This window comes from Pristiophorus japonicus, chromosome 8 (genome assembly GCF_044704955.1).
Source record: "Pristiophorus japonicus isolate sPriJap1 chromosome 8, sPriJap1.hap1, whole genome shotgun sequence".
In the NCBI taxonomy this organism is placed as follows: Eukaryota; Metazoa; Chordata; class Chondrichthyes; family Pristiophoridae; genus Pristiophorus; species Pristiophorus japonicus.
In genome coordinates, this window is record NC_091984.1 from 1,266,466 (window position 1) to 1,285,304 (window position 18,839).

Here is an 18,839-nt window from a genome sequence, read left to right on the forward strand (position 1 = left end):
AAGATTAAAATTATGAATTAGCCAATTCATGTTCAGAGTAATATTTTGCAGCTTAGTGGCGATCTCATTACTTATTTACGGACAGAAAAGTGAAAAAAGGGTACATGTCTGATTGTATGCTTATGTGACATTAGACTAGAAGGGACAGGAATATACTGTAATTGGTCCCACAATACTTGTATATTCCTTCTTGTTGCTCCAAACCTCAATCAATTCCATAAATATTGTATGTCAGACAAAAATGTTAAATTAGTAACAGAAGTTTGTTCAGACAGACTCTTCGTCCTTACCTTCTCCACTTCAGGCAGACAGTCCAAGAGACCAACTGTGTATTCAGAGTCACTGAGGTCATTTTCACATCCAGACGAGGTAATCTTGAGGGGTTGCTTAGCCATGGTATCCAAAACAGCTTCATACAGCTGCTTTGTTATCAAAGGAGATGGCAGTTCCCTCAAGTAATCCTTGAGAACACCTGTACGTGTTGAAAGAAAGAACGAATGAGGCCACCTGTCGTGTACATGTTTGTTTAAAACATTTAGGAATGACAAACAGCTTTCTAGAATTCCTTCACGAGTGTAGTGCAGGAAGAAGTTAACCGGTGACTGTGTGTACAAAGAGGAGGGACGTACAAAATGATAGTATGTGCAATTTTCATGCCAAACACGGAGCAAAATTTCATCAACAGCTTAAAAAAAACAACTAGTCAGTGCCACGTGCTAGTCAGAGTAGGAATCACAGGATAGCTCAGATGAATATGTGGCTTGAGCAGTGGTGCAGAAGGGAGGGATTCAAATTTCTGAGGCATTGGAACCGGTTCTGGGGGAGGTGGGACCAGTACAAACTGGACGGTCTGCACCTGGGCAGGATCGGAATCAATGTCCTAGGGGAAGTGTTTGCTAGTGCTGTTGGGGAGGAATTAAACTAATATGGCAGGGGGATGTGAACCTATGCAGGGAGACAGAGGGAAATAAAATGGAATCAGAAGCAAAAGATAGAAAGGAGAATAGTAAAAGTGGAGGGCAGAGAAACCCAAGGCAAAAAACAAAAAAGGGCCACATTACAACAAAATTCTAAAGGGGCAAAGTGTGTTAGAAAGACAAGCCTGAAGGCTCTGTGTCTCAATGCGAGGAGTATTCGGAATAAGGTGGACGAATTAACTGCGCAGATAATAGTTAACGGGTATGATGTCATTGGCATCACAGAGACATGGCTCCAGGGTGACCAAGGCTGGGAACTCAACATCCAAGGGTATTCAGCATTTAGGAAGGATAGACAGAAAGGAAAAGGAGGCGGGGTGGCGTCGCTGGTTAAAAAAGGAAATTAATGCAATAGTAAGGAGGGACATTAGCCTGGATGATGAGGAATCGGTATGGGTGGAGCTGCGGAATACCAAAGGGCAGAAAACGCTAGTGGGAGTTGTGTACAGACCACCAAACAGTAGTAGTGAGATTGGGGACAGCATCAAACAAGAAATAAGGGATGTGTGCAATAAAAGTACAGCAGTTATCATGGGCGACTTTAATCTACATATTGATTGGGCTAACCAAACTGGTAGCAATGCGGTGGAGGCGGATTTCCTGGAGTGTATTAGGAATGGTTTTCGTGACCGATATGTCGAGGAACCAACTTCAGAGCTGGCTATCCTGGACTGGGTGATGTGTAATGAAAAGGGACTAATTAGCAATCTTGTTGTGCGAGGCCCCTTGGGGAAGAGTGACCATAATATGGTAGAATTCTTTATTAAGATGGAGAGTGACACAGTTAATTCAGAAACTAGGGTTCTGAACTTAAGGAAAGGTAACTTCGACGGTATGAGGCGTGAATTGGCTAGAATAGACTGGCAAAGGATACTTAAAGAGTTGATGGTGGATAAGCAATGGCAAACATTTAAAGATCACATGGATGAACTTCAGCAATTGTACATCCCTGTCTGGAGTAAAAATAAAACAGGGAAGATGGTTCAACCGTGGCTAACAAGGGAAATTAAGGACAGTGTTAAAGCCGAGGAAGAGGCATATAAATTGGCTAGAAAAAGCAACAAATCTGAGGACTGGGAGAAATTTAGAATTCAACAGAGGAAGACTAAGGGTTTAATTAAGAGGGAGAAAATAGAGTACGAGAGGAAGCTTGCAGGGAACATAAAAACTGACTGCAAAAGCTTCTATAAATATGTGAAGAGAAAAAGATTAGTGAAGACAAACGTAGGTCCCTTGCAGTCGGATTCAGGTGAATTTATAACGGGGAATAAAGAAATGGCAGACCAATTGAACAAATACTTTGGTTCTGTCTTCACAAAGGAAGACACAAATAACCTTCCGATTGTACTAAGGGACAGTAGGTCTAGTGAGAAGGAGGAACTGAAGGATATCTTATTAGGCGGAAAATTGTGTTAGGGCAATTAATGGGATTGAAGGCCGATAAATCCCCGGGGCCTGATAGTCTGCATCCCAGAGTACTTAAGGAAGTGGCCCTAGAAAGAGTGGATGCATTGGTGATAATTTTCCAACAGTCTATCGACTCTGGATCAGTTCCTATGGACTAGAGGTTGGCTAATGTAACACCACTTTTTAAAAAAGGAGTGAGAGAGAAAACGGGTAAGTTAGCCTGATATCGGTAGTGAGGAAAATGTTGTAATCAATCATTAAGGATGAAATAGCAGTGCATTTGGAAAGCAGTGACAGGATCGGACCAAGTCAGCATGGATTTATGAAAGGGAAATCAAGCTTGACGAATCTTCTGGAATTTTTTGAGGATGTAACTAGCAGAGTGGACAAGGGAGAACCAGTGGATGTGGTGTATTTGGACTTTCAAAAGGCTTTTGACAAGGTCCCGCACAAGAGATTGGTGTGCAAAATCAAAGTGCATGGTATTGGAGTAATGTACTGACGTAGATAGAGAACTGGTTGGCAGACAGGAAGCAGAGAGTCGGGATAAACGGGTCCTTTTCAGAATGGCAGGCAGTGACTAGTGGAGTGCCGCAGCGCTCAGTGCTGGGACCCCAGCTCTTTACAATATACAGTAACGATTTAGATGAAGGAATTGAGTGTAATATCTCCAAGTTTGCGGATGACACTAAACTGGGTGGTGGTGTGAGCTGTGAGGAGGATGCTAAGAGGCTGCAGGGTGACTTGGACAGGTTAGGTGAGTGGGCAAATGCATGGCAGATACAGTATAATGTGGATAAATGTGAGGTTATCCATTTTGGGGGCAAAAACACGAAGGCAAAATTTTATCTGAATGGCGGCAGACTAGGAAAAGAGGAGGTGCAACGAGACCTGGGTGTCATGGTTCATCAGTCACTGAAAGTTGGCATGCAGGTACAGCAGGCAGTGAAGAAGGCAAATGGCATGTTGGCCTTCATAGCTAGGGGATTTGAGTGTAGGAGCAGGGAGGTCTTACTGCAATTGTACAGGGCCTTAGTGAGGCCTCACCTGGAATATTGTGTACAGTTTTGGTCTCCTAATCTGAGGAAGGACGTTCTTGCTATTGAGGGAGTGCAGCGAAGGTTCACCAGACTGATTCCAGGGATGGCTGGACTCTCATATGAGGAGAGACTGGATCAACTGGGCCTTTATTCACTGGAGTTTAGAAGTTTAGAGGGGATCTCATAGAAAGGTATAAGATTCTGACGGGACTGGACAGGTTAGATGCAGGAAGAATGTTCCCGATGTTGGGGAAGTCCAGAACCAGGGTACATAGTCTTAGGATAAGGGGTAGGCCATTTAGGACTGAGATGAGGAGAAACTTCTTCACTCAGAGTTGTTAACTTATGGAATTCCCTGACACAGAGAGTTGTTGATGCCAGTTCATTGGATATATTCAAGAAGGAGTTAGATATGGCCCTTTTGGCTAAGGGGATCAAGGGTATGGCGAGAAAGCAGGAAAGTGGTACTGAGGGAATGATCAGCCATGACCTTATTGAATGGTGGTGCAGGCTCGAAGGGCCGAATGGCCTACTTCTGCACCTATTTTCTATGTTTCTAACTGCCCTTAAGAAATATTACATTTTTTTTTTTAAATGAGTATCATAAAATATCTTAATCTATCAATAGGTAGCGACTCCAATAAGTACTGAACCAAGCTGGGTAGAGAGAATATCAATTGCAAAAAGCTCCAAAACTTTAGACGCACCCAGAGCAAAAAACAGGTTGAGGAAGAAATTACACGAGACTGCCAATATTTAAAGCTAGTTACGAGTATTCGACATCATAGATATTTTTGAAATGTTAAATCTAGAGTTCAAATCAGAATATCATGTTTGTTTCAACTCATAACTTGTATTTATATAGTTACTTTCAGGTAGCACGTCACAGATGTGCAACAGACAAAGATGGCTGCTGAGCCAGAGGAGATATTAGGAGTGACCAAAAGTTTGGTCAAAGAGGTGGGTTTTAAGGAGGGGTTTAGGGAGGACATTCCAGAGCCTGGTGTCGAGACTGCTGAAGGCCTGAATGCCAATGGTAGGGCAAGGATCTGGGTTTACAAGCTCAGTTCAGGATTGAATAGGATGCCGAGGTTCAGTGTGAGACAATAGCTGGGGAGGCCGATGGAATCGGTGGCAAGGGTACGGAGTTTGTGGTGGGGGTCAAAGATGGGAGGAAAAGCAATGTGTGAGGAGGACACAAAAAATCTGCAAAAGGACATAGGCTAAGTGAGTGGGCAAAAATTTTGGCAGATGGAGTATAATGTTGGAAAGTGTGAGGTCATGCACTTTGGCAGAAAAAAATCAAAGAGCAAGTTATTATTTAAATGGAGAAAGATTGCAAAGTGCCGCAGTACAGTGGGACCTGGGGGTATTTGTGCATGAAACACAAAAGGATAGTATGCAGGTACAGCAAGTAATCAGGAAAGCCAATGGTATCTTGGCCTTTATTGCAAAGGGGATGGAGTATAAAAGCAGGGACGTCTTGCTACAGCTATACAGGGTATTGGTGAGGCCACACCTGGAATACTGCGTGCAGTTTTGGTTTCCATATTTACGAAAGGATATATTTGCTTTGGAGGCAGTTCAGAGAAGGTTCACTAGGTTGATTCTGGAGATGAGGAGGTTGACTTATGAGGAAAGGTCGAGTAGGTTGGGCCTCTACTCATTGGAGTTCAGAAGAATGAGGGGTGATCTTATCGAAACATATAAGATTATGAGGGAGCTTGACAAGGTGGATGCAGAGAGGATGTTTCCACTGATGGGGGAGACTAGAACTAGAGGGCATGATATTAGAATAAGGGGCCGCCCATTTAAAACACAGATGAGGAGACGTTTCTTCTCTCAGAGGATTGTAAATCTGTGGAATTAGTTGCCTCAAAGAGCTGTGGAAGCTGGGACATTGAATAAATTTAAGTCAGAAATAAGGCAGTTTCTTAAACGATAAAGTGATAAGAGGTTATGGGGAGCAGGCGGGGAAGTGGAGCTGAGTCCATGATCAGATCAGCCATGACCTTATTGAATGGCGGAGCAAGCTTGAGGAGCCGTATGGCCTACTCCTGTTCCTATTTCTTATGTTCTTATGATTGTTTTGGTTTTCCCAATATTTAACTGGTACTAATAACAATAGTAATAACTAATAACAATAATAATTGCACTACAAAAGTAGTTTACGATGTGAAGAACTATATAAATGCAATTTTCCCCTTAGGTTACATATACTTATGCTAAATATAAAGGTTCCAGATTTGTTCCCCAGTTTGTTATCTAAGCCAGGACTATGATAAGGGCACAATGGCTCTCAGCTCTCCTGGATTAAGTAGGGGAAATTGACTAAGTTCCCACTCCTGATCTCCAACTAGAAGTACCTGCGGGATGTGTGGACATCAGGCAAGGTCAGGATTGGGCCCAGCTGTAAGCGATCAAACATTCTGCCACAACGCACCGTGAATGTTGCCACATAAATAGTGGCCACTTGGGCACGACATTATAGTGCACAAACCAGGGGAGGAGGGGTGGGCGGGCGAGGGGGAACTGGCAAGAAGATAAAAATAAAAACCCATAAGTAGGTTTCCAGAAGTTATTGTTGCATATGGTGCAAAAGTTCTTGACTGTGAACCTGTACAGAATCTGTCCAGCAATGTTTAGAACACAAGGACAGACTGACACATGCTTGCATGAGGCCGTAATGCAAGCGACTGGATGAACAATCGTCCTGTTGTTTGCAGTACAGTAACTAGATGCCGATCTTGTATGCAACTACAAGCCAATCCGTCAAAGTTCATTCTATTAATAGAATTTATGCCACAAGACAATTTAAAGTGCAAAATTCTTCAGTGCACTTCAACCTCTATCCCACAAAATCATTGATCAGATGCACAAGATTTGTTACTTTCCTCTCTCTTCTGCAGGCAGCAACCCGTACTGAGGGGGACGCAGACAAGTACCAAAAAGCTACTCGATCATATCAGCACCCAGTTCAATCTTCTTTCGACATTTACGCATATACATTGCCAGGAGGAATCAATAAATAGTGATCAGAATTGGCAACCCTGGCCAATTTTTTATCTCTCATCCCTTGCCCGGTAATAATGAAGCCAACTGTCGCATCTGGCCTGGTCAAAAGCAATGAACACACATTTGTGACTGGGATCTTCAACCCGCATCTTCTCCAGTTCCAGGTATGCATTTTTCAGAGTTTTTAAACACAACTCATGTCCTGGTTTATTTGTCTCTCTAGAACCACCCTACACACAAAGGGCTCAAGTTTCGGCCTGAGTTAATCCTATTCTTTTTTTGAGCAACTAGTTTAGAATGGAGCATCTTAGAAATTGCAATTCTCGGCATTTAGTTTGTTGCAGTTCTAGTGAGTTAGAATAGTTTTCATTTTAGAACAGATTTTTTTTTTCAAAAGGGGGCGTGTCCAGCCACTTATGCCTGTTTTGCAAGTTTACTCCAAACTAACTTAGAATGGAGTAAGTGTAGATTTTTGTACACTCAGAAAAACCTTGCCTACACTTATAAATCAGGCGTAGGGAACGAGAGATTGGCCGGGGGGGGAGGTTTATAAACATTAAACACTTCACTTTTACAAATAAAGAGCCATCATCAATAATAAATGATAAATAAATCAATAAATCAATCAAAAAAAAATTTTTTAATTAAAAATTTAAAAAATAATTAAAAAATCAATCAATAACTAAAAAATTACGTTTCTACTCACCTCCTGCAGCACTGGGAGCCTTCCAACAGAGTGCTGGGATGGGACCCTCCCCAGTGTCTCTCTCTCACTGCCTCTGTCAGTATCTCTCTGTTTGACAGCGAGAGGTGGGGGGAGGTGGGGGAGGGAGGGAGGAAGGGGAGGGAGGGAGAGGAGGAGGGAGAGGAGGGGGGAAAGAAGGGAAGAGGATGGGGGAAAGGAGGGGGAAGGGAGGGAGAGGAGGAGGGGGATGATGAGGGGGAAGGGCTGAACGGGAGGGAGGGAGGAGCTGGGAGGGAGGGAGCTGAACGGGAGGGAGGGAGGGGGGGAGGCTGAACGAGAGGGAGGGAGGGGCAGGGGGGCTGAATGGGAGGGAGGCTGAATGGAAGAGGGGGGGCAGGGAGCTGAACGGGAGGGAGTCCCGAGTCCCGATCTTCGGCCAGGGCTAGGGCCGGCGTGCTTCGGGCCCTTCCCACACAGCCTCAGGGGTGAGGAGCTACTGCACTTGCGCGCACACTCTGGCGCACATGGGCAGAGGTCCTGGCACTGTTTTCAGCGCCGGGACCTGGCTCCGCCCCCGACCCCTTGTGCTGCGCCACACCGAGCACGACGATGTCCTGAGGAGCTCGGAGAACCACAAGGTGTGTTTTCGCCGCCCTTTTTATTTCAGAAAGTCACCGCACCTTATGGAGGTGCGCCATTTTTACAGAGGGCGGAAACTTGCGCCCAAAATATCATTTTAACTGCGCAGAAATCGATTTATTTGAACATCGATTAAACTGCAATACAGTTAGAAGTAGTGACTTTACACAAAATTAAAATGTGAGGAAAAATAGTGAATGGAATACAAGTTTCAGCATTGAATACACTAATTATTTCGAATTGGTAAGTAGGCATGAAGTTGGCACAGAAACTGGCAAGGGGCAAGGGGCAGTGATAGTGTTACCTTCCAGTGCACTTTAAACATCCAGTGTCAGCTAGGTTTCAAGACAATTACTTTATCCAAAAGTCTGATGTTTAAAAAATATATTCTTAGGTGATAACTTAGGAATGCCAGCAATGCTACAATAAATCCCCATGTAAATTGGGAAAGGGGCAGGGAAAGAATGAAATGCAAATGTTACTGAAATCTATTATAGTGTTCAGGAAGGGCAGAGAAATTGGGAGAGGAAGAGTAGCAGCAATATTAATACAATTGCAGCAGTGGAAAGAAACGATTTGAGTAAGGGTGAACAGGTAGTGGAAACAATGGGTAGAACCAAAGAACAGTAAAGGATGAAACACTCTTGTGGGAGACGGCTCAGAACTCGTGACAGTAGTGACACAGTGGTGGGGGGCAGGGGGGGTCAATTGCATAACTATAGCGATCAGGGAAGCATGTTGCAGAGACAACATGGTTATAAAGGGACACTTTAATTTTCATTTAGACTGGATGAAGCAGAATAGATCAAGAAGTAAAGCCAATGGCCCGGATTTTGCGGGGCCGATGATAGCGTACGTTATCGTAGGTCCTCAGAATGACCCCGCAAGCTCTGGGTTCCTGCTGTTTGCCCAACTACATACCCAGCAAATGCTTATGAAACCCTTATGCCTGGTAAAAACAGGTGCAAGGCCTGCCTTTACCAGTGTAAGGGTTAAAATAAATGTTAAATCAAAATTTTAAAAATGATTAAAATATACAAAAACATTTAGGAGGAGAAATTGGCCAGCCTTGCGCACGTTTTTTGGGCGATATTTTGCAATTTTGCCAGTAAAAGGTACTCACCTAAATTGGCCAGTTAACAACAGCTGGTTTTGAAATATCGACAAAAAGCGGATCGACGACGTGCAACACCAAAAAAAGTGCGACTGATTAAAATTGGCCGTTCGGTGCACCCGTACTCAAGGTGAACAAAACTCCCAAGAAAAGCCTGCGTTGAAGCCCCAGAAACAGCGATAGGTATAAAGACTTACAAAAAAGGTAACTTGAAGTTTTTATTTTTTAATTCTTTTTCAGCGTTTCATTAGTTAAATGCATAGGGAATGTTTTCTGATTTTTTTAATTTTTGCAATTTTTTTGTGTGTTATCTCCCCTTTCAGGGCCTGTATTTCTGGCGGTGATAGGCCTCGAGCTAAAGTTGGTGAGGACCGCGGTTTCCAATTCCGATTTTTACCATCGGCCACATTTTTTTTTGCCAATTTTACCCCCTTAAAAAATGGCGACGTTTTTAGTGATACTTTTTTCCGAAAAATGACAGAAAAAAAACGATATTGCCAAAAATGAAATTTCTAGCCCTTAAAATTAGTTCATGTAAATTTTGGGCTGGAATAAAATGATTTTTTATTATTTTTCAAAAAGTTACCAATATTTATTTTAAATGCTTCATTACTTTTAATTAATTTTGAACATGGGGATATTTAAAAAAAAAATCAGAATTGTGTTTTATTTGGGGTTTTCTCATAAGCTTATGGGGATTCCATTCGTAAATGGACTCCCCATAAGCTTATGAGGAAATCCCCTTTCTAACTGGTTGGCCTGGCCCACGTGATCCCAGGGATGCTTCCGAACCGCTCGAGTCCCTGGATCTTTACGCAGACATACGCCTGGGGGCCCAGGACCCTTAGACTCCGAAGCTCCGGAGACACCAGGTACTTTTGGAATTTTCTTTTCGGGTTGGAGGCATATTCTTCTGGTACACCTCCATCCGCAAATTCAGGGACGGCAATGATTTTCTCGAATGTATTAGGGACCGTTTTCTAGAACAATATGTTTTAGAACAAAGGCTAAGTTAACACTAGACGTAGTGATCAGCAACAAATGAGAATCAGTTAACAATCTGAAGGTAAGGAAACATCTGGCGAACAGTGACCATATGATTGAATTTGATTATCGGATTTGAAAGGGATAAGCAAGAGTCACAAATTTAGATTTTAAATTTAAGTAAGGCAATCTTTGAAGGAATGAGAAATAAATTGACAACAGTAAACTAGGCTGAGCTGTTAATGGGTAAACTTTCAGATCAACAGTGGGAAGCTTTCAGGGAAGTTTTTGGTACAATACAAAATCAATAGAAAGCTCCACCTTTGCAACTTTAAGTTACAATAGTCAACAAATAAGGTAAGAGGCAGTATTAAGCTAAAAGGCTTACACATGTAAGCAAAACCAGAAATCCAGCAGACGTGAGACAGCTATAAAAAACAAAACAAAACTAAATAAAAAAACAAAAGCAAAATAAGATACAAAGAAAGTAATGAGTTGTAAAAAGGGAGTAGGAACAAAAACATGCAAAAGATATCAATTCTATTTTTAGAATTATATTAAGAGAAAGAAATTTGGAAATGGCTAAATGTGCGCCGATTAAAGATTGATGCAGATGATAATATAATGGATAAAAAAGAAATGACAAACTTGTTCAATGAATACTTTGACTCAGTTTTCACTGGAGGATGAAGACAAATTATCAATGATACAAAGGAGCCTAAAAATAGCTCATGGTGAGGAACTTGTTGGATAAGTAAAACAATGTTAATAGTGAGAATAATGGGATTTTAATACAGACAAATCTCGAAGACATGATGGTTTCCACCCTAAGGTGGAAGAAACAGGTGGGGAAATTGCAGAGGTGTTAATCATAATTTTCCAAAGTTCTTTAAATTCAGGAATGTTGCCTTTGGATTGGAAAATTTCAAATATCACTCTTTTATTTAAGACAGGTGGGAGGGAGAAAACTAGAAAATACAGACCTGTCAGGTTAACATCAGTTATGGGGAATTCAATGGAATCTATCATCAGGGACAGAGTGACTGAGCATTTAAACATGTATGAGTTCCATAGCCCTGGAGGTTACGGCACTTCAAGTGCACATCCAAGTACTTTTTAAACGTGGTAGGGTTTCTGCCTCTAACACCCTTTCAGGCAGTGAGTTCCAGACCCCTACAACCCTCTAGGTGAAGATATTTCCCCTCAAATCCCCTCTAAACCTTTTACCAATTACTTTAAATCTATGCCCCATGGTTATTGACCCCTCTGCTAAGAGAAATAGGTCTTTCCTATACACTCTAGCTAGACCCCTCATCATTTTATACACCTCAATAAGGTCTCCCCTCAGCCTCCTCTGTTGCAAAGAAAACAGACCCAGCCTATCCAATCTTTCCTCATAGCTAATATTCTCCAGTCCAGGCAACATCCTCATAAATCTCCTCTGTAACCTCTCCAGTGCAATCACGTCCTTCCTGTAATGTGATGACCAGAACTGTATGCAGTAATCTAGCTGTGGCCTAACTAGTGTTTTGTACAGTTCAAGCATAACCTGCCTGCTAATAAAGGCAAGTATTCCGTATGCCTTCTCAATCACCTTATCTACCTGGCCTGCTACCTTCAGGGATCTGTGGACATGCACTCCAAGGTCCCTTTGTTCCTCTACACTTCTTAGTGTCCTATATTAATGACTTGGATGAAGGGACCGAGTGTAATGTAGCCAAGTTTGCTGATGATACAAAGATGGGTGGGAAAGCAAATTGTGTGGACACAAAAAATCTGCAAAGGGATTTAGACAGGCTAAGTGAGTGGGCAAAAATTTGGCAGATAGAGTATAATGTAGGAAAATGTGAGGTTATCCACTTTGGCAGAAATAATAGAAAACCCAATTATAATTTAAATGGAGAAAAATTGCAAAGTGCTGCAGTACAGAGGGACCTGGGGGTCCTTGTGCACGAAATACAAAAAGTTAGTATGCAGATGCAGCAAATAGTCAGGAAGGCAAATTGAATGTTGGCCTTTATTGCAAGGGGGATAGAGTATAAAAGCAGAGAAGTCCTGCTACAACTGTACAGGGTATTGGTGAGGCCACACCTGGAGTACTGCGTACAGTTTTGGTCTCCGTATTTAAGGATATTCTTGCATTGGAGGCTGTTCAAAGAAGGTTCACTAGGTTGATTCCGGAGATGAGGGGGTTCATTTATGAGGATAGGTGGAGTAGGTTGGGTCTATACATATTGGAGTTCAGAAGAATGAGAGGCGATCTTATTGAAACTTATAAAGATAATGAGGGGGCTCGATAAGGTGGATGCTGAGAAGATATTTCCATTCAAAGGGGAAACTAAAACTAGGGGGCATAGTCTTAGAATAAGGGGCTGCCCATTTAAAACTGAGATGAGGAGAAATTTCTTCTCTGAGGGTTGTAAATCTATGGAATTCTCTGCCCCAGAGAGCTGTGGAGGCTGGGTCATTGAATATATTTAAGGCAGAGATAGACAGATTTTTGAGCGATAAGGGAATAAAGGATGATGGGGAGCGGGCAAGGAAGTGAATCCGAGTCCATGATCAGATCAGCCATGATTTTATTGAATGGTGGAGCAGGCTCGAGGGGCCAAATGGCCTACTCCTGCTCCTATTTCTTATGTTCTTATGTCCTACCATTGAATGTGTATTCCACTGGCTTGTTAGTCCTCCCCAAATGCATTATCTCACACTTCTCCTGATTGAATTCCATTTGCCACTGTTCTGTCCACCTAACCAGTTCATTGATATCTTTCTGCAGCCTACAGCTTTCTTCTTCATTGTCAACCACACAGCCGATTTTTGTATCATCTGCAAACTTCTTAATCATACCCCCTAAATTCAAGTCTAATGTACTAAGCTTGGCAGGATGTGGCAAGTGATGTTACCCAGGAATCTGTAGTGGGGCCTCAATTTTCCACCATATATATCAATGACGGATGAAGAAATAGAGTGTTATTTAGCCCAGTTTGCAGATGACACCAAGTTAGGAGTTAAGTTGTGTGGATGGGAACAGGAGTGTGAAAAAATATGGCAGATGGAGTTCAATGTGGGGAAGTGCAAGGTCATCCACTTTGGACCCAAGAAAGATAAATTGTACTATTTTCTTAATGATGAGAGACTAGAAACTGTGGAGGAGCAATGGGATTTGGGTGTACATATACACAAATCACAGGTACAAAAAGTAATTAAAATGGCTAATGGAATCTCAGTGGGGCCGGGAATACAAAGTGGCAGAAGTGATGCTTCAGTTGTATACAGCCTTGGTCTGACCTCATCTGGAGTACTGCAGTTACCTTTGGGCACCGCACCTCAGAAAGGATACAGTGACCTTGGAACGAAGAAATCTTGTCTGACAAACTTGATTGAGTTCTTTGATGAAGTAAAGGAGAGAGTTGATGGAGGTAAAAGAAAAGAAAGACTTGCATTTATATAGTGCCTTTCATGACCAGCAGACATCACAAAGCGCTTTACAGCCAATGAAGTACTTTTGAAGTGTAGTCATTGTTGTAATGTGGTGCAGTTAATGTGTGGGGTGCCACAGGGATCAGTGTTGAGGCCTCAACTATTTACAATCTATATTCATGACTTGAATGAATGGACTGAGTGTAACGTAGCCAAATTTGCTGATGATATAAAGCTAGGTGAGAAAGCAAGTTGTGAGGAGGACACAAAGAAACTGCAAAGGGATATAGATAGGTTAAGTGAGTGGGCAGAAAGCTGGCAGCTGGTGTATAACGTGGAAAAATGTGAGGTTATCCACTTTGGTAGGAAAAATAAAAAAGTAAATTATTATTTAAATGGGGAGAGATTATAAAATGCTGCGGTACAGAGGGATCTGGGGGTCCTTGTACAAAAAGTTAGTATGCAGGTACAGCAAGTAATTAGGAATGCACTTGGAATGTTGGCCTTTATTGCAAAGGGGATGGAGTATAAAAGTTGGAAAGTCCTGCTACAACTGTACAGGGCGTTGGTAAGACCACACCTGGAGTACTGCATAGTTTTGGTCTCCTTATTTATGGAGAGATATACTTGCATTGGAGGCAGTTCATAGAAGGTTCACAAGGTTAATTCCTGAGATGAAGGGGTTGTCATATGAAGAAAGGTTGAGCAGTTGGAACTATACTCATTGGAGTTTAGAAGAATGAGAGGTGATCTTATTGAAACGTCTAAGATTTTGAAGGGGCTTGACAGGTGGATGCAGAGAGGATGTTTCCCCTCGTGGGGGAATCTAGAACTAGGGGGCATAGTTTCAGAATAAGGGGTCGCCCATTTGAAACTGAGATAAGGAGGAATTTCTTCTCTCAGAGGGTCGTAAATCTGTGGAACTTTCTGCCCCAGAGAGCTGTGGAGGCTGGGTCATTGAATATATTTAAGGCGGAGACAGACTGATTTTTGAGCGATAAGGGAGTCAAGGGTTATGGGGAGCGGGCAAGGAAGTGGAGCCGAGTCCATGATCAGATCAGTCATGATCTCATTGAATGGCGGAGTAGGTTCGAGGAGCCAGATGGTCTACTCCTGCTCCTATTTCTTATGTTGTTATCTTTCAGTGCTGTGGAGAATCTCCTGTAGATTATGCAAAACAGGCTGAGCACCAACATCCTTGGGTTACTTTAAAGAGGGCAATAAATTCAAAGCAATTGCAACTGCAAGAAGAAGCACTATAATCAGATAGAAAGCAAAATATAAGGTGATACGCAGATTTTAAAAGATTTTGTAATTTTAATAGTTATTTTATATATTATTAATAGCACATTAACAGCACAATCAATTTTCTCCTAATTTTATGAGGAAACCTGTTTATTTTGGTTTCTAAGTGAAAACCCAGCAATATCAACTTGTGGGAATAGGCTGACAAACAAGACACATGTGCAATTTAGTCAAGATGCTTTTAGTAAATTAAAAAAACCACAAACCCATCTGTTGTGCAAGACCAGTAGAAAGATGTAAAGACTAGAGGATCAATCTTTCAGTTCCAAATGGTAATTTATGCAACAGTGGCATAGTAAAAATGTTCATCACCACACAAATCATTGAGTTTCTTTTATATATAGGTTCTACCAACCAGAGGGTGTTTGTTCCTTAGCCATTCAAAACTTGTGCGTTTGATAGTAAGGATTCTTTCTTCAATTTCAAGAGGAGTACAAAATACATACATTCCAAAACCTCTACAACGGTATCAGCAGAATGTTAACTTTGGGCTGCGTAGTAAGGTTGTCGCAAAGAGTAATTTATTGAAGCTGGCTCTTCGACCCCTCCTTAAGCTGAAAGGTCCATTATTCAACTATTTATCAATAAAATGGGTTCAGACAAAGGAATTGTGAACTCATGGGGAACTCATGCGATCTGGCTGGCTTCCCTGGTTGATGGTGGCTGCTGTTCTGACCCGCTCCTCCCCACTGTTGGTGAACAATCTTTGCTTCATCAGTAGACACATATCCAGATCCGTTACACATGATGCTATCGTGTACGTATCTTAGAGCATAAATAATAAATTCTATACGAACCATTAGCATTAACTATTACTGTTCTCAACTATTCAACCAAGCACATATTTTGTGTTATTAATATGCAGTCACAGGTCTGAGCCAGATCCCAGTGTCCATGCCAGCAAAGAAGTTTACAGAAGAGAGGAAAGGTTAATGGACACAAAAACAGGCGAACACCAGATGCACATTTCAATCTGGACAAACACCCAACAAGAAATTTGTCTTGTGACAAGTCTGTTCTGCGTAGCTGGACCGTCACTCATGCAGAAAAATGGAGGCAGATTTACAGTCAGACAACTTTCTTTGTCCTTATAGTACCTTTCTACCAACTGAAACAACTCAGTCCCACGGCACACTCCCAACTCCTGCCAGTATTTATTTTCTAATAAAGTGAGACTTAACTGCAAACCTTGCCTTTTGCATGGCTTCCCTGACAAGGGAAACACTACAGAAAGTTTAACTTTAAGGTTGCATATCTCTAGCCAATAAGTCAAATATGCAAGATTACTTGTAGCTGGGCTTTTGTCTCGCTAAGCGTGAAGTTATTTATATTCCCTTCACGTATTTGTATATTTTGTAAACTACACAATAAAAATATGAAAATGTCAAGAGTTTCAGAAAGGTTTTGTATGCTTCAATTGGCAGCCCTGAAGAATAATTAAACTGAAAATTATATTTCTAAATTACCCTGTCTGGAGATAATTAAAAAATGAAACTATTGCCACTAAAGTCGAGTGCCTAGAATGATTCTAGCGAGTTAAATACTGAGGTAGGGGAACCATGATGAACTTTGACTCTTGTAAATAGTCTCCTTCCCCTAGTTAAATTAGCCCCGTGAAAAACAGCTGCTGTTTTTTGTTCCACTTTAACTTGTTTTTAAATGCCCCGATTGCCAACTCACTGCTGTGCTTTATTTATCCTGAACACAGCCACTTTCTGTATCGAACAAATTTAGACAGCAAGCTAAACCGAGAATCCACTTCATTGCTTTCCCATTTTTCTTATCCACTGAACTGTTAAGTGTACATGCTTAACTTTGACATGCAAATTTAGGCGAATGAATGCAGACATGATGCAAGAACATTGCTACGGGCCTGTTCCCAAAATCAACACGGGACGGCAAACTGGAGGCAGCCAGTGCACTGCATTAGAAGTAAGCCAATACCAGCCCAGTTATTTTCTGGGTCAAGATTTGCTGCATTAATGCCCATCCCTGGGTCATTGTAAATCTGTCAAAACAAGTGACTATCAGCTTCCCACATCATTGAAATCCCCAAATAGTTTTTCATTTCACAACACAACCATAGCTGCAAATTTAAAAATTGAAACGTAATTTTTGTTTAAGCTCAATAGTTTTGACAGAATGGACAATATACATTATTGAATAGCATCTTCCAAGTTATCACAAAAACTCTAGGATGCAATAGGCAATTTTTAACATTTCTATTTTTTATTTAATTAAATCACAGTTGTGCCAGCTTAAGTTGCCACCTATGATTGTTCATGATCAATCTGTTGCGGCAGATTTTAAAAAGTTGACTTCAAGGTGAAGAGTCATATTAGTCTACTGGGACAACAGATTTAGGCAAAATGTAGAAAATTTTGTTTTAATTTTCTATCACCCAAAACGGCATTGAACTGTTACTATTGCCCCTCTGTGTACGGTGACAGTAATTTAAGAAAACATTCCCCAACAGCGGATAATGGGATGAAAATTGCGGCCTCTCCGGGTGTGTACGATGCGCTCACGCACGTTTCACTACGTTAAAGGTGCTATATAAATACATGTTGTTGTTGAGGTTTTCAAAATCATGAGGGGTCTAGACAGCGTAGATAGAGAGAAACTGTTCCCATTGGGTAAAAGCAGATTCAATTACTGCTTTCAAAAGGGAGTTGTATAAGTACCTGAAGGAAAAAAATTTGCAGGGCTACGGGGAAAGGGCGGGGGAGTGGGACTGGCTGAGGTGCTCTTGCAGACAGCCGGCATGGGCTCGACGGGCCGAATGGCCTCCTTCTGTGCTGTAATCGTTCTGTGATTCATTGGGGGGAAAATTGCAGCCAGAGGATTTCTTCGGGCGAACGTCTCCAACCGGAAAAATAATGACGAAAATACCTGGTGATCCTGAAGGAACGTAGGAAAGGCCTCGCAAATGACAGTCCTCGGTGTGCAATGCGCATGTGCCGAGAACCGGCTTTTGCGATCTATCAAAATGTCTTTTGGCAGATCGCATGTATCCCCAGGAGAGGGACATTCGCGGGGCAGAGATTGGGCTATTTGCCCAGTGAATGACCTTCAAACTCTTACGCCTGGTAAAAGCAGGCATATCGCTTAGTTTTATCAGCGTAAGATTTTTAAAACATAGTAAAATTACATTTAATCACTCATTTTTATATTAAAAACCCTGTCCATTAAGTTTATTTTTAACCCTAGTAAAACATGTTAAAAAAAAATGTTTTTAATGTTTTTTTTTTAAAACATTTAATTTCAGCTAATTTTAAATATGTGAGGTTTTTTTTATTTATTGTGTTGTGTTAATGAGAGCTCGTACAAACGGAGCTCCCATTATTATCAATGAGAATACTACATGTTCATTGGTGCTCCAGGCCCGCATGATCCCAGGATACGAGTACTGGAAAAATAATGACGAAAATACCTGGTGATACCGGAGGAACATAGGATTGCGATCTTGGACTGCGAACTAGGCCACTGACCGCAATCCTACGTTCCTCCGGGACCACCAGGTATTTTCGTCATTATTTTTCCGGTTGGAGACGTTTGCCTGAAGGAATCCTCTGACTGCAATTTCCCCCCAATGAATCACAGAACGGTTACAGCACAGAATGAGGCCATTTGGCCCGTCGAGCCCATGCCAGCTCTCTGCAAGAGCGTTTCAGCCAGTCCCACTCCCCCGCCCTTTCCCTGTAGCCCTGCAATTTTTTTCCTTCAGGTACTTATCCAACTCCCTTTTGAAAGCAACAATTGAATCTGCCTTTACCCAATGGGAACAGTTTCTTTCTATCGACGCTGCCTAGACCCCTCATGATTTTGGAAACCTCAACATGTATTTATATAGCACCTTTAACGTGGTGAAACGTCCCAAGGTGATTCACAGGAGTACTATGAGACCAAAAATTTGATACCAAGTCACATAAGGAGAAAGTAGGACAAGTGACCAAAAGCTTGGTCAAGGAGGTAGGGTATGAGGAGTGTCTTGAAGAAAGAAAGAGAGTTAGAGAGGCGGAGCTTCTCTGCTCTAAGGAGAACAACCCCAGCTTCTCCAGTCTATCTACATAACTGAAGTCCCTCATCCCTGGGACCATTCTCGTAAATCTTTTCTGCACCCTTTCTAAGGTCTTCACATCCTTCCTCAGGTGCGGTACCCAGAATTGGACACAATACTTCAGTTGAGGCTGAACCAGTGTTTTATACAGGTTCATCATAACTTCCTTGCTTTTGTACTCTGTGCCGCT

The 18,839-nt window shown here is 41.9% G+C and overlaps 1 protein-coding gene across 1 annotated transcript in view; it reads right to left on the reverse strand.

Annotated features, from left to right (window-relative positions):
* syde2 (synapse defective 1, Rho GTPase, homolog 2 (C. elegans)) overlaps positions 1 to 18,839 on the reverse strand; it is a 190,707-nt gene that overhangs the window by 33,880 nt on the left and 137,988 nt on the right. Inside the window, exon 5 of the mRNA XM_070886434.1 lies at positions 291 to 472. Coding sequence (XP_070742535.1) covers positions 291 to 472 — 182 coding nt within the window. The remainder of the gene's footprint in view (positions 1 to 290; positions 473 to 18,839) is intronic.